The sequence below is a fragment of the Alligator sinensis genome, unplaced genomic scaffold, assembly GCF_000455745.1.
Source record: "Alligator sinensis unplaced genomic scaffold, ASM45574v1 scaffold472_2, whole genome shotgun sequence".
NCBI classification, from domain to species: Eukaryota; Metazoa; Chordata; order Crocodylia; family Alligatoridae; genus Alligator; species Alligator sinensis.
Window position 1 is genome coordinate 877,649 of NW_005842378.1, and position 13,888 is coordinate 891,536.

At 39.3% G+C, this 13,888-nt stretch overlaps 1 protein-coding gene across 1 annotated transcript in view; it reads left to right on the forward strand.

The window, feature by feature from the left end:
• The window catches only part of EXOC6 (exocyst complex component 6), a 142,995-nt gene that overhangs the window by 71,031 nt on the left and 58,076 nt on the right, over positions 1-13,888 (forward strand). The window contains 1 exon segment of the mRNA XM_006029422.3: positions 7,721-7,900. Within this exon segment, the coding sequence (XP_006029484.1) occupies positions 7,721-7,900 (180 nt within the window).

The window sequence follows — 13,888 nt, forward strand, 5'->3', positions numbered from 1 at the left end:
GGAGCTTCAAAAATTCCCTTCTCCCATCAGAACAGTAAGAAGGATGGGGGAGGTCAGTTTCTTTAATGGCTCATTCTCCCATTCTTTGCATGTGTAGATGCGCCCAGTAAAACCAGTTTGTTCTGTGTCATCTTTACAATGTTGGCAGATAAGAGGAGGTGTTAGCCCTCTAAGACTATATTCATCCCATTGCTTATGAGATGATACCTCTTCCTTCTGCCTCAGGAGATACTGTGAAGTCTTGCTAGCTCTCGGGAAGTAAAGACTGATCAAAGTGCTCCGTTTTTTGGGTCCTAACTCCATTTTTTTTTTTTTAAGTTTCCTTTGTTTGTTCATTCACGAAGGCCAAGTAATGGTGGAGTTTGACAAGGATGAAATGTGTATGGGAGCTCCTCAGGAGGAACCTTCCTAAATCTTAAGGCTTTCTGAACCTGCCCACTATAAAGATATCATTCTAATTTGTTGTTGGATGGGGAAAAAAGAAATCCTGAAATAATGGGAAATTTCTGTTTGGAAAATTGTGAATCATAGGCTTCCTCTGTTTCTCTCCCCTCAGAAACTATTCTCAACTTGTGACCATCTCTTTCAGTTATATTTCTGGCCTTTCCTGCTCAGGAGGTCTGTTGCCTGAACTCTGAAGTAGAATGGGTATGTTAATACTAATTTTGACTAGTAATTTTTTAAAATATTTTTTTCCAGTGAGGAAAGACAACGCACGTAAAGTTTTTTTGTTGTTGTTGTTTTGTTTTTTTTAAAGGGTGGCCTCTTTTTACCTATTTTTCAAAAAGGCAGCACTGCCTTATTTTTTCTAATTTATTTTTTACTTCACCATCCTTTTTTGTTTTTTTTTCCTAGGTATATCAGGGTTGGGTGCTAGTTTTCTAAGCACTCTCACTTGAACAGTTCCTGGAGTTTCCTTGAATGAAATGATTGAGCCACATTTTATATATACTGTTACCACTTTTTTGATTGAGATACAGACAGCAACAGTGTTACTTCTGTATATACAGAGCTAAATGTACCACGCCTAATTATCTGTGTGCTCATACTGTGTCTGTCACTGGTATCCAGGCACCTAAAAAACATTACAGGATTAACGGCAAGTAGAGACAAAGTGTTTATAACCACTCTCTGTGGTTTCTCTTTTCTCCTCAGCATGACTTGAAACTCTTATTTTCTATGGCGTACCCACTTTTAACAGAACATGCTCTGCTTGTGGTAGAAAATCCTTTTATGATTAATCCTTTTTTTTTTTTTATGAAAAACTACGTACTTCACTAATTCAGCCATCCATCCTGCAGTTTGGTATGTTATAATACTATTAACCACATCTCCTGGAGGCAAATAATATCAGGTCCCTTACATTTAAGTTCTTAAGGATTTCTTTTTCTTTATTAATATTGATCCCACACACAATTTGTAAGATCATTTTATAAGAACATCTGACTGCATGTTATTTTTTCAAACTGCAATCTTTGACACTCATTATTTCATCCTAAATTAATTAGCTGTTTGCCTTTTTATCTCCCATTATAAAACTTTTATATAACATTTTACTTAATTTATTCAGATAGTGACACTGGGTGAGTGGTTGCATCTGAGTCAGACCAGATGAAGATGCTGGGTGTAATCAGTATGCTAAAAACTATGTCTTAGCACTAGTCTTTCTAATGGCTCCACTTAAATGTTCAAGAGAAGTATGGTAAGATGGAATTCTACAATCCTTGAAGATGACCTCCCTTTGAGCAGAAGTATTGGTGCCCGAAACTACCCTCCTGGGAAAACTGATGTCTTGGGAGAATGAACCATTAAAGAAACTGACCTCCCCCATCCTCCTTACTGTTCCAATGGGAGAAGGAAATATTGGAAGCTCCCAAAAATCTAAAAGATGCAAAACTTGTTGCTAAAACATTTGTGGGATACTATCACTGTTTTAACTAATGGTCAAAGCAAAACAGGTGAGGGTTCCATGAGAGGCAAATCTGAAGGACTGCCCTTGTTACTACTTATATAAACCTGTGCCAGCCCTTTTGATTTATTTAGTGGATAGTAGAGAAAAAATAATCAGTAAATCAATCTTTATTTTTTTTATTAACTACCAATCCTGAAAGCCTCAGTAGGTGCACTTCATTGTAGATCTCATTGTTATGAATTAAATTCAAAAGCTTAAAATGAAGTTTATCACCAAATAATGATTTACAAGCATGTTAAACTGCAGAAAGTTCACATCAGTATAATCTTGTATTTGACCTCTTAACAAGTTGCTAGATTCTTAAATGTCAAACTAGGAGAACTCTTCCCTTGAAATTTGTTTGATCATAAAAATGTTATTTCAAAATTCTTTCTTTTGACAGTTTTATACATTCAACAGATGCATTTTCCCTTGCGTAAAAGTTTTCCAAGCAAAGAGTGGGCAAAAAGCTGCTAATGAATGAAAAATCAAATGTCTTGTATTTAGTTCAAGAAAATATATATATAAAGAATAATATAATACAATTAAAGTTATATACCAGAATATCTGTATAAATTGACAATTTAATAGAATATATCTGAAAAATTTGTGCACACTTGTTTATGTTTTGATGCGTTTTTCCGTATACCCACCTGACCCCCAGATATGTTCAATACATTTTGAGCAAAATCGTATTTCACCTTGTTCAGTGTCAAGTGATGATATAACAAAAGTGGCTCATGAGATAAGAAGCAAGGTGTAGATGCGGGACTAGAATGTTAGGGCGGGACAGAATTCTTGTGGAGCTGGATAAGTGGAAATGACACTGGCTGGAGCAAACAAGGGATGTATGGGTGCAGTGGTCAAAATTGTATTTCACACTGTGCTGAAATCACTACTTGTTATAAATACATTGAGAGTGTGCAGGTGTGTTTAAGTAAAGTTTTTTTTAAAACTGTGTTCTCAATTTTTTTTAAAAATCTTTTTTGAAATCTTACATGTTTTGTCAAATCCTATATTTTAGCCCTGTCACATTGTTTTTGAAATATGAGGTTGACAGTCATATGCTATATAATTCTTATCTTGTGTGCAGCATCACTTTGGCTCTTAAGCAGGAGCCTATTTTTATTCACATGCAGTAGCTAAGTTCCCTTCTTAAGGTTACAAATGCAATGGAGAAATTCAGTAAAAGGATATGAGCAGGAAGCCAGAGACTTGCAAGCAGGAACAGACCCTGGTGGTGGGAGTGGGTTACTATAGCTCACCAAATACAAGCAGCAGTGGAAAAGATCTCTTCAGAATTAGGAAATATCTCAGCAAGCTTCTGGATGAGAGTGATGATACTAGATATCCTCTAAAAGTGCAGTTCCCAACTCCTGAGATCAGCTTTCCAATTTCATGGTGTGATTTCTGTGAGACTAGCATGTGATATTGAAATACTTCACAGTAGAGGACCAGCTCACAGTCCAAATGGCTCTCTAAGTAGCAACTGATGCATCTTATACTGCAACCCAGACAGTGCACGCTGCTATGGCAATTAGTAGAAGCAAGAATCCCAAAGAGGGGACAGGTTACAATTGAGGACCTCCTACTTGAATGCAACAAGTGTTTTAGTAGTGGTACAGATGAAGTACTCCATACTGTAAGAGATTCTAAAGCAACCCTGAGATATTTGACTTTGTATATCCCAATCCAGTGAAGAAAACAGTGACACCTATTTTTAGATGGAGTCTGCAGTCTGTGCATTATCAGTAACAATGGTCCTCAGGTTCCCCCTGGAAGAGACAAAGATTTTACTGAGTGGCCCTCTGCTTCTTCCTCTGACTTGTGGTTTAGGCCACTGGAGAGGAATCAGTTTTGATGCAAGCATCATTTGTCTGTATGTATCACTTTTAAACCTAGTCTCTGCCAACCTTCCATTTAGCAACTGATTTTCCTATATCCAGAAGGCTGAACTAGAATAACCTTAATCAAATGACTACTTGACATAACTGAGGGAAGAGTATTCCATCCAGAATCAAATTGTTCCAATATCCTTTCCTTTGCATCCAGTCCCTCTTCAGGTACTCTTCTCATGAAAGACTGTTGAAGCAAGAGGTATACTTTCTTACTTAATTAGGAGTAGTAGAAAGAGTGCCTCCAGAATTCAGGGACAAGGAATTTATTCCCATTATTCTTTAATCCCAAAGAAGAAGAAAGCATGGTACCCATCCTTGCCTTCATCTCAACACCTTCCTCTTTTGCTTCAAAATCCTTATAGTAACCTTACCTTCTTTTATCTCCTCTCTGGCTTGTATGAACTTTTTTACATCTCTCATCTCACAAGATATCTTTTCAACCACTTTATCCTCTCTGGGCTTGTAACAGGGTAGTCTTTCCTCAAAAGAGGAAACAGTCAACCCTGTTGAGAGAGCCCAGCTGTGGGGCATTTGGATAAACAGGGACTGCCCCACTAGGACAGAGTGAGCAGAATAGGGGAAATAGTGAACTGTGAGCAGAACAGCTTGCTACATAGAGTGGCCAAGCTTCTGTGCTAGAGCCAGAGCCAAAAGTCTCCCCTCCTAGTGCCCAGATAAGCAAACAAAACCAAATCCTTTTGCTCTATTTGTTTGCTGGCTTGTTGCATAAGAACTGTGTTTTATTTGGGAGGGCTGGCTGAGGAGCAAAACCTGTTTGCAGAAGCCAGCAGGCTAGGCAGCCCTAGGGTGACCATAAGGAAATCTGGGACATTGCCCCTCCTGTCAGCAGTGTTGCCTCAGGCAGTGACAGAGGCCAGTGGGCAGGGGCATAGGCACAGTTTGGCAGGGAGCTGGAGCTGCCTAGTGTACCATGCCTCTCCGCCTCCCTGCTAGACTGTGTCTGGCACCCCATGCCCTGTGATTCTGGGACGCTTGTTTCAATTTTCACCAGCTAGCTGGGACTGGCCTTCAAAATCCAGAACTATCCCTGTCCCACCCTAGGCAACCACATTTACATGGCTATAGTGGTGGGATCCATCTTGCATGCTGTCCTTCCATTCCCATGACCCTTTCATTCCTTTCAACTCAGTGGACCAGCTTTGACAGATGTGGAGGACCTAGGAGCTAAGTCTTCCACTTTCTGGGCAGATGACATTAACCCCTGAGCTGTTGAGCATACGGTGGGTGGGAAGCTCCACTTCTTTTGTACTATCTTCCTTCCAAAAGATGTATGCCTATCTGACCAGTACATCTCCTCTATGTGTTGCATCCAGTGTAACAGAAGCATCTTCTCATAGCTCTGAACCAGACAGCGAAGTTCTGAGGATGAACAGGAATAGGAGCATCCCTGTACCTACTATTTCCTATAGGGTGTCTACAGGCAACTCTGCTAATATGCTCTGATGGTTCGTAAGGCTCCCCACTGAGAGAATAGGAGAGCTATTTATCTCCCCAGGGCAGAATAAGACTGCTGTCCTGAGACAAGATTTATATTTTGGTTGAGTGGCTGCATCAGTTTACATGTCTAGTAGGTGGAATAGAAACAGGCTCAAGAGTTCAACCTGTATAAACCATCTCTTGAAGAAGGAAGAATATCCATTAATCCTCCAGTGGTGCTTTTTGAGGTGCGTTGTCCACACACATTCCAGAACTTGCCTTCTGTTCTTGCAAATCAGGGGTTCTTGTACAATAATAATTTTTGCATAGATTGCATGCACAAGTACTGACTGGGAAATAATTGGCTAGGTTGTAGTACTGTAGAGAAGGGCATGGGGTTACAGTAGTACATATGCTAACGTGTTGCAAAAAAGGACAACAGCATACCAGATTGTATTAATATGAATGTCTCTTGCAAATCAAGGGAAGTGACTTGTCTGCTGTGTTTGGCACTGCCACACCTAGAGTCCTTTGTCCAATTTTGAGTCCCACACTTCAAGAAACATGTGGATAGTTTGGAAAGAGTCCAAACAAAAATAATTAGAGGCCTTGGAAACCTGATTTATGAAAAAGATGAAAGAACTAGGATTATTTAGTCTGGAGAAGAGAAGACGTGGGGGTTATTTAATAACAGTCTTCAAATACCTTGAAAGGTGATTATAAAGAGGATGAAGATAACCTTTGCTCTGTGCTGGTAGAACACAGGACTGGAGCAATGGCATCAAACTTTAGCAAGGGAAATTTAAGTTGAGGGTTAAAAAGAATGTTCTAACTGAAGGTGGTCAATCATTGGAACAGGCTACCTAGAGAAGTTGTGCAATCTCCATCCCTGGAAATTTTCAAAAGCAGGTTAGATAGACACTTGGCTGGGATGATTTAGTCAGGGATGATCCTGCCTTGAGCAAGGGGCTAAGTTAATGACCTTGTGAGGTCCCTTCCAGCTATACTTTCCTTTGATGCTATTCTTATTAGTGAAGAAACTAAATGACTGTTGAGGCAGGAGGTAAAAAAGCAGTTGGGACAGGTGTGGCCTCAGTGATGCTCAAGTTAAAAAGAAAAAGTCTGCTTTTGCATGCATGGGATACATGAGACTAGAATCTGTGGCAGCCACATACTTTGACAAGTAAGAGTAACTCTAGGATAAGTGACTGCTCTTTTCCCTACGCTTGCTAGATTAGGGTTTGTTTATTAAAGTGTGTAAAATTTTTATCTGATTCTTATCTGAGAGATGTTCAGTTACAAAATGAACTAGAAGGTTTAGCTCTGCATCAGAATCTGACTGACCACATGGTTTTCAGGTTACTTCCATGAACATCTCTTCCTACGAAGTAAAATTAGAATGTTTATGATTGATGTGGTGGGAAATGGATACTGTGGAGGACAGAGACATGGATAGTGGGTGATATGTTCTGAGCTGTAGAGTGTTGTAATTAGGACTGTCATTTATACAAATAAGAACTATTTATACATCAAAAGTATAATTTAGGGCATTATTACATAAAATCCTATCATTACTGGAATTTTGGCCATTACAGGTATCATGATTTAGAATCGTTTTTTTCTTTACGGGTGGTCAAATAATTTTTCTGCCTGGTCATAATTTAGCAAGACACAAATTGAAGATTATCACTAGGAAAAAGAGTAATTTGGTAGATTTCCTCTCCCCTGGATGATTCGACAGAGAACCAATACACCTCTACAAGTATATTGAGCTATAAGCACTAGCGATGCTTAGGGGATGAATGCAGGTGCATATGCACACTCCTGAGCATGGCGATGCACCCCCTGTGAAAAGGCACCACCAATACTGCTGGTGGCACTTTTGGGCAGTCACTGCTCCCCCCCCCCACTCACCGCCAGTGGCGTCTGTGGGTGGTCCGCAATTGCTGCTGGTCACTGCTGACACTGCCGGCAGCGTTTGCAGGTGGTCACCAACTGCTGGTTGGCCCCCGCGCACCCCCCCCCCCCCCCCCGGCCAACAGCGCCGTGGCCACCTGTAGGAGTTCCCTGCTTGTCACTGCCATGCTGCCACTGCCGACACCTGCGGGAACTCGCCATGCTCCCCCAGCCTCCAGGAGCACACGGTGTTCATGGATATAAGTACTTTCATAGTACACCTCTTCATAGTATCTGAAAACACATATTCACTTTGATATGTTGATATTTTGATACTAGGAATTCAATTAAATTGCTACAGGAAACTGAATACTTTCAAGCTGCAAGGTAGAGTCTGGATATAAAAATTAGTTAATAGTTCTTGACTCTCAAAAAACCAAGTGCTGTGTTAAATGATATAGTCCTGAATGAGATTATCTCTGTTTTTGGTAAAAATTTTAAAATACCAATAATTACATAATTATTATTTTTTTTTTAGGATGCAAGACATGCTGCAGAAGGGGAGATATACACCAAACTTAACCAAAAAATTGATGAATTTATTCAGCTTGCTGATTATGACTGGACCATGTCTGAGCCAGATGGAAGAGCGAGTGGATACTTAATGGACCTTATTAATTTCTTAAGAAGCACATTTCAAGTTTTTACTCACTTGCCTGTAAGTACAAAATGGAGCTTGATTTTAGGTTAACAGAATCCTGCAAATTTTAGCTCTTCTCTGATATTGAATAAAATAGCTTTTAAGTTATTCTTGTAGTGTGGTAGGTAGGCTTTTAGACTTTTACATGCTAACAGATGCATTCTATCATTATTTATGCTATAGATGTAAAATTCTGTTTATGATTTTAATTTCAAAGGAGAAAGTGAAACAGCATTTCAAAGATTGTTTATTAACTAAATTACAAGTAGGAAACATTCATACTGTATTTTTTACAATGGGACCAGATTTTCAAATGGTCATTCTAAATAAGTGCATGGACATATCCACTGATGCACAGAGAACACTTATGCAGCCTACGTAACTTGTCATTCTGGAGGCTGTCTGAAAATTTAAACTCAAAGCTTTGTTTAAATTAAAAAAACTTAGGTTTTTTGCCATAAAAAACACCAATGAATTCTGATTGGCTGAACTCCCACTGAATACTAATGCTCATTCAAGGGTGTTACACATTTCATGTTATTTTTCACTCCATATGTTTGATGTCCCAACTCCTGTATTCCTTTGTCTGGCCAGCCATTTTTCAAGATGAATGCACAACTACTGGATTGGATTATGATTGTAGTTCATATAGTTTTAGATCAGGAGTAACCTCAGCCAAGTATCAATTATACCAGAGTACAAGGACAACATTTGCCCCACTGTCTGACTTTCTTTGATTCATCTCATTACAGTTCAGCTTGTCCCTGCTGCTGTTAGCTGATGCATGATTACTTTACTCAGGCATAATGCTTATGGGCAAAATATGTTCTCATTAATAAATAGAATTGATTGATCTTAGTCTTGAGTGTATCAATGGGGAAGTCAAGTAAAGAGAATTTCCCCTTATGGTGTTACATAGTCACTCTAATTGTGTTAAGACAATTTGAGATGTCATGTCTCTTTCTGTAGCCCAACTATTTGATTGTTTGCAAAGCAGATCAAATAACAGAGATGATATACTGTTAGGCAGGTAGGGATATTTTAAATCTAATATTAAGTGGCTGGGTTTGTTTCTGTTGTCTTTTTGTCCTGTCCCGTTTTCCCCCCCCCAGTTCAAAGTATGGAAATTCTTTAATGTACAGTGTGTGTAGCTTTGTGAAAGGTGGCCTCTCCTTCCTTTCAGGTGCTTGTGGTGGCCAACTTCAATCCATAGTAGTTTAGCCTGTAAAGTGGTGTGACAAATTGTAATGTGACACCAACCCAAGTGGTATAAGTGGTGATAAAGCACATATCTACATGGTTATTGAATACTGGACGCATCTACATGAGAATTTTACTGCTGTAGATTAATTAGCTCTGTAGTAGAAAACAAGCCCTCTCATCCAGTCCCAGGCCAGGACTCTTCCCGGGCTTTTGCGAAAGTCCCTCTCATTCAAAGTCCTGCTATGATTACATCACTTCTCTCACTTCAAAAAGAGCTGCCTCCAAAGCAGCTTCACTCGCCCTCAGGGCAAACAGTGTCCCTACTGGGACAAACGCTCTTTCTATCCACACTCTGTCCCTCTTCAGCCCTTCCTATCCCTTCAGGGGAGTATAATTTTAATGCTTTTACATCAACTACAAATACTATCCTGCTACAGAGTTTTTTAGCTCCTCAGCAGCAAACATGTAGACACTGATGCAGCTGGCTGGGGCGTGAGGTTGCTTCAATGGTGGGGGTGCCTGCCAGCTAGCCCCTCACTGGAGCACCCTTGTGCTCTAGCCAGCCCCTCTGCAGCATACTAGGCCAGGTCTGAGCAGCCCCAGGCTGGCAGGCTGACCCCCTGGACCCCCTGCCAGCCAGGTCTGCTCCGACCCAGCTCAATGTGCTGTGGTCCCGGGTGCACCTGTAAGCATGGCACCGAGGAGCAATAAACTCCAGCACAGTAAGTGCCAAAGTTTGTTTCTTCACATTAATATGCATGTGTAAAAGCTCCCACAGACTGTTAGTTCCCAAAAAGAGAATGTAGAAATGTCTTGGTTATATACAGATATACCATTTCAATTGTATAATGTATTTTATTAAAACATAAAAACAATGACTTCGTGTCAACCTAAAAGTAAACTTTGGTCTCTTTGAGATGAAGTTATGGAAAAGGATGGAAAGAAGCTGTTACCGTTACTTAAGAAAATGTTTGAAAAATATGGAGATGAGAACTCATATTTTAGGGCCTCTGCAATTTCCTACTTTGACTTTCTTGAATTCGGTATTGGCTGTGGTGCAGACAGGTTCCTGAATTCTGCAAACTACAGTTTGATCTGGTATTATAGTTCCTGTGATATATGGGGGTGTCTTGTTTGTCTCATCATGCAGGTCCCTAATAGAATTTTGCCTAGCTTGGCTGACATTCCTGTAGACAAATCAACAAGATACAGAAGACACTTCTACAGCCATCTGTATATATTAGCTTATGTGAGCTGTCGGAATGAAATTATATAAATATTATTTTAATCCTTAGTTGACTTTATTATGACTGATTCCAGAACGTGATTTCTAAAATTAAGAAATGTGTGTTCTAAAATTAATCTTTCTAATAAAGGCATTTTCAGTAGACATGGTTTCAAAGCTCTCTAGTTTTCATAACTGAACCCATTAATAAAACATTATCAAGGCTAGTATAAGAAATTTTGGTGTATGAAGCAACACTAGATTGTCACGTGCCAGTGATGGGATTTGGAATGTGATAATTTTGGCCTGGCAATGTACATTCACAATTTCATTTCAAGAAAAAATGTCACTTAATATGCATTTGTGGTAGAAATATCATGAATATCCAACTATGAAATACTGGGAGCTTAAAACTCCCTCAGTTTGTAGTTAGAAACTGTAGTTTTCTATGGCTCAGTGTGTGTGAGAGAGAGAGAGAGAGTGTGTGATGAGGGACAAAAGACATAGGGAACAATACAACTTCTCCCTCCATTCCTAACATAACCATACAGCAGCAGGATATCACTTCAGTGCTAGTTTGGGAGAGTGCTAGATAGTTGTTCACACTTCTACTCAGGGATGTTTTACCACCTGTTGGGAGTTGGCTTGGACACTAGACGGCTGGCACGTATGCTTTGCTATGCAACATATTTTGTAAGGTTATTCGTGTTTCCTCAGCATCTGACATCAAGAAACTGTTTTTCATTTTAGGTGTATGTGTAGGAACCTATAAATTTAGAGAGACAGTGTGTCTGTGTATGTATATGTTTGCATGTGGGCTACATGTTTCTGTATATATAATGAGCAAAATTTTTAAAAATCTGAATACATAATATTGAAACATCCTTTTTACACAATTATATTATTTTATACTTGAATAAAAAAACCCCAAACTCTAATCTAAGTTCATGGCATGTACTTATCTAAAGCTTCTCAGGCTTTGCTTTCATAACTACTGTGGCATCATTGAAAGGCCTGAAGTCTCCAAATTTGTTTATCGTTATAGGGATTATACTTCATGTGTATCTGTGATACTTTAGCATCAATAATGGTATAAAATGTTTAAACAGGAAAGCATTCCCATTTCACATTTATATTACAACATCTAATTATTAGGGCTGTCAATTAAGCACAGTTAATTTATGCGATTGATGCAAAAGAGAATTAACATGTTAATTTTAATTGCATTAATCATGTACATCACTGACCAGTGGAGCAGACCAGCTCCGGACCAGCCGGAACGCATGCATACAGCCCGAACCCCGGCCTGCCCTGCACCTGCTCCAGACACACCTGCCCATGCTGAGAGTGGCAGCAGCTACCAGGCAGAAGCGACTACTCAACATGGGGAAAAAGTGGCCCCTTCTCCTCACCACTGCTGGGGCCTTCTTGCTGCAGCTACCCAGAGCATGCACCTGGGCTGCCCTGTGGCTCCTCTCTGCTGCCATCACTGCTGCCTCTGGGCCACCCAGTGGGGCAGTGGTGGCAGTTCAGAGGAGCCTCAGGGCAGCCTAGGTGCAGGCTCCGAGCGGTTGCAGGAAGAAGGATCCAGCAGTGGTGAGGGGGAGCGGGGATGCTTTTCCTCTGCACTGAGCAGCAGCTTCTGCCTGGCTGCTGCTGCTGCTCAGCATGGGCATGCGAGTCTGGAGCAGGTGCAGGGTGAGCCAGGATCGGGTCCGTTCACATGGGTTCTGGCTGGTCCATTCCAACTGGGGCAAGTCCAGAGTGGGCCGGGGGCAGGGCTGGGGCTGTGATTGTTAGTGGTTGTGAGGAGGAGCTGCGGGGTGCACAAGTCCAGGCTGTTGGTTGGGGAGGTGCTGACTATTGTTTAACTGTGCAATTGAAATTGAGATTAATTGTGACTTTTTTTTAATATCGTAATTAATTCTGATGATTATTTTTTTTAATAGTTTGTCAGCCCAACTACGTATCATTACTTTAGAATTCATATGCAAAAATAAATTACTGATGGAAAAGATTTTATTTAGATTTGTATAGTTCTGAACCATTCCTAAATATTGTTTGAATGAAGCATGTTGTTTGTAGCAGAGATGTTAAGTGTACATACTGAATGTCTTTAAAGGAGCATTTACTATTTAGCTTAAGTATTTTAATAGATGCACCATTTATATTTGCTGTAAGTACCACTTTTTAGGAGGTCAGCTTAGAAAATGTTGGGCCCTGTTACCTTGGGGTTTATGGGATTTTTGATATTCCTAATATTGCTCATTCCCACAGAAAAACATAATTTTTATACTAATTGCCATTATTTCAATATAATTTCTTTTTTGTATCTTGTCAAAATAATACCTTTTTGTTTATTTTTGAGGTATTTTGCAGACATATTGCTTATTTTTTGTAAATTTTTCTTCCCTTTTATTGTTTCCAAAACTTCTTTTGATGATGACAATACATCTTAATTTTTTATTTTGATTCCCTTACTGGTTTTCTTCTCAGAATAGCAACAATGACCATGCAGCTATGTCGGTAAGTAGATGAAGAAAAAGCATGTAAACTGAAAAACTATGAACTGCCTGCAGGCTTATTGCTTCAGTCTTTAATCACTTAATAAAAACCCTTCCATTTGTTTGTTGACTCACTGGGTACCTTGTGTGGTTGCATGAGGAGCCAGGTTAAAAACTAACCTTTCCTATACTGGGACAGCAGAACCCCTAAAAGGCTTGTAGAAGCATGATAGGGTGTGCATCGCATCACAAATGAGATAATTCAGAAGAGGCTATAAGACCTCTTGAAAGTGAGGTTGTGTCAAAATACAGCTATGAGACTTGCATACAGAATAAAATTAAAGTGACAAAAAAACCCCAGTGGCCCAGAATAAAGACTTGATGAAAGTTCCATAGTTCCTTTGGTACTTGATGGCTGCGATTGAGGGAATGTCTGAACTCTCATGTATTTCTGTAAAAGATGATGGATTGCATTTTAGGATTCTTCCATGCTCTGTTTATTTTCAGTTCATCAATTTTATTTATAAGCAGTTTACTTTGATTCACCACAAACATTGATATTCTCATGATATTGAGTAATGCAATGTGAGAAATTAATATTGAGTTTGTTAGCAATTGTTTCTGGACACTGAGTTGCTGAAGTACCTTTTTCTAATTTTACATCAACTGTAAATGTAGAATTCTAGTTTATCAGATCTAATTTGAATTTTTTTGATTGCAGTAGTCTCATATTTTTAGAAGTGAAAGAATCTGAAAGGTATTTATTATATAGTTTTCTGGAGTAAACGTAAATATGTAGTAGTTAGTAATATATATTTATGGATTTAATTTGTAGGAAAATATATTTGTAATTATTTTGAGATATTGGTTGCTTAAGTTTCAGGCTTCTAAGTGTGAGAGATTTCTGGTCTTCAAAAAGTCCAGGTGCCATAGTACTCATGTCTTGCTGAGTGTATCTACAAAGAAATCTGTAGAAAATGCATAACTGGAAATGTAATTAATTAGTAAAATCATTTGCTTATGTTGCAAATGGTACTATTCATCTATCAAAATTAAATGGAGAACACAATCAGC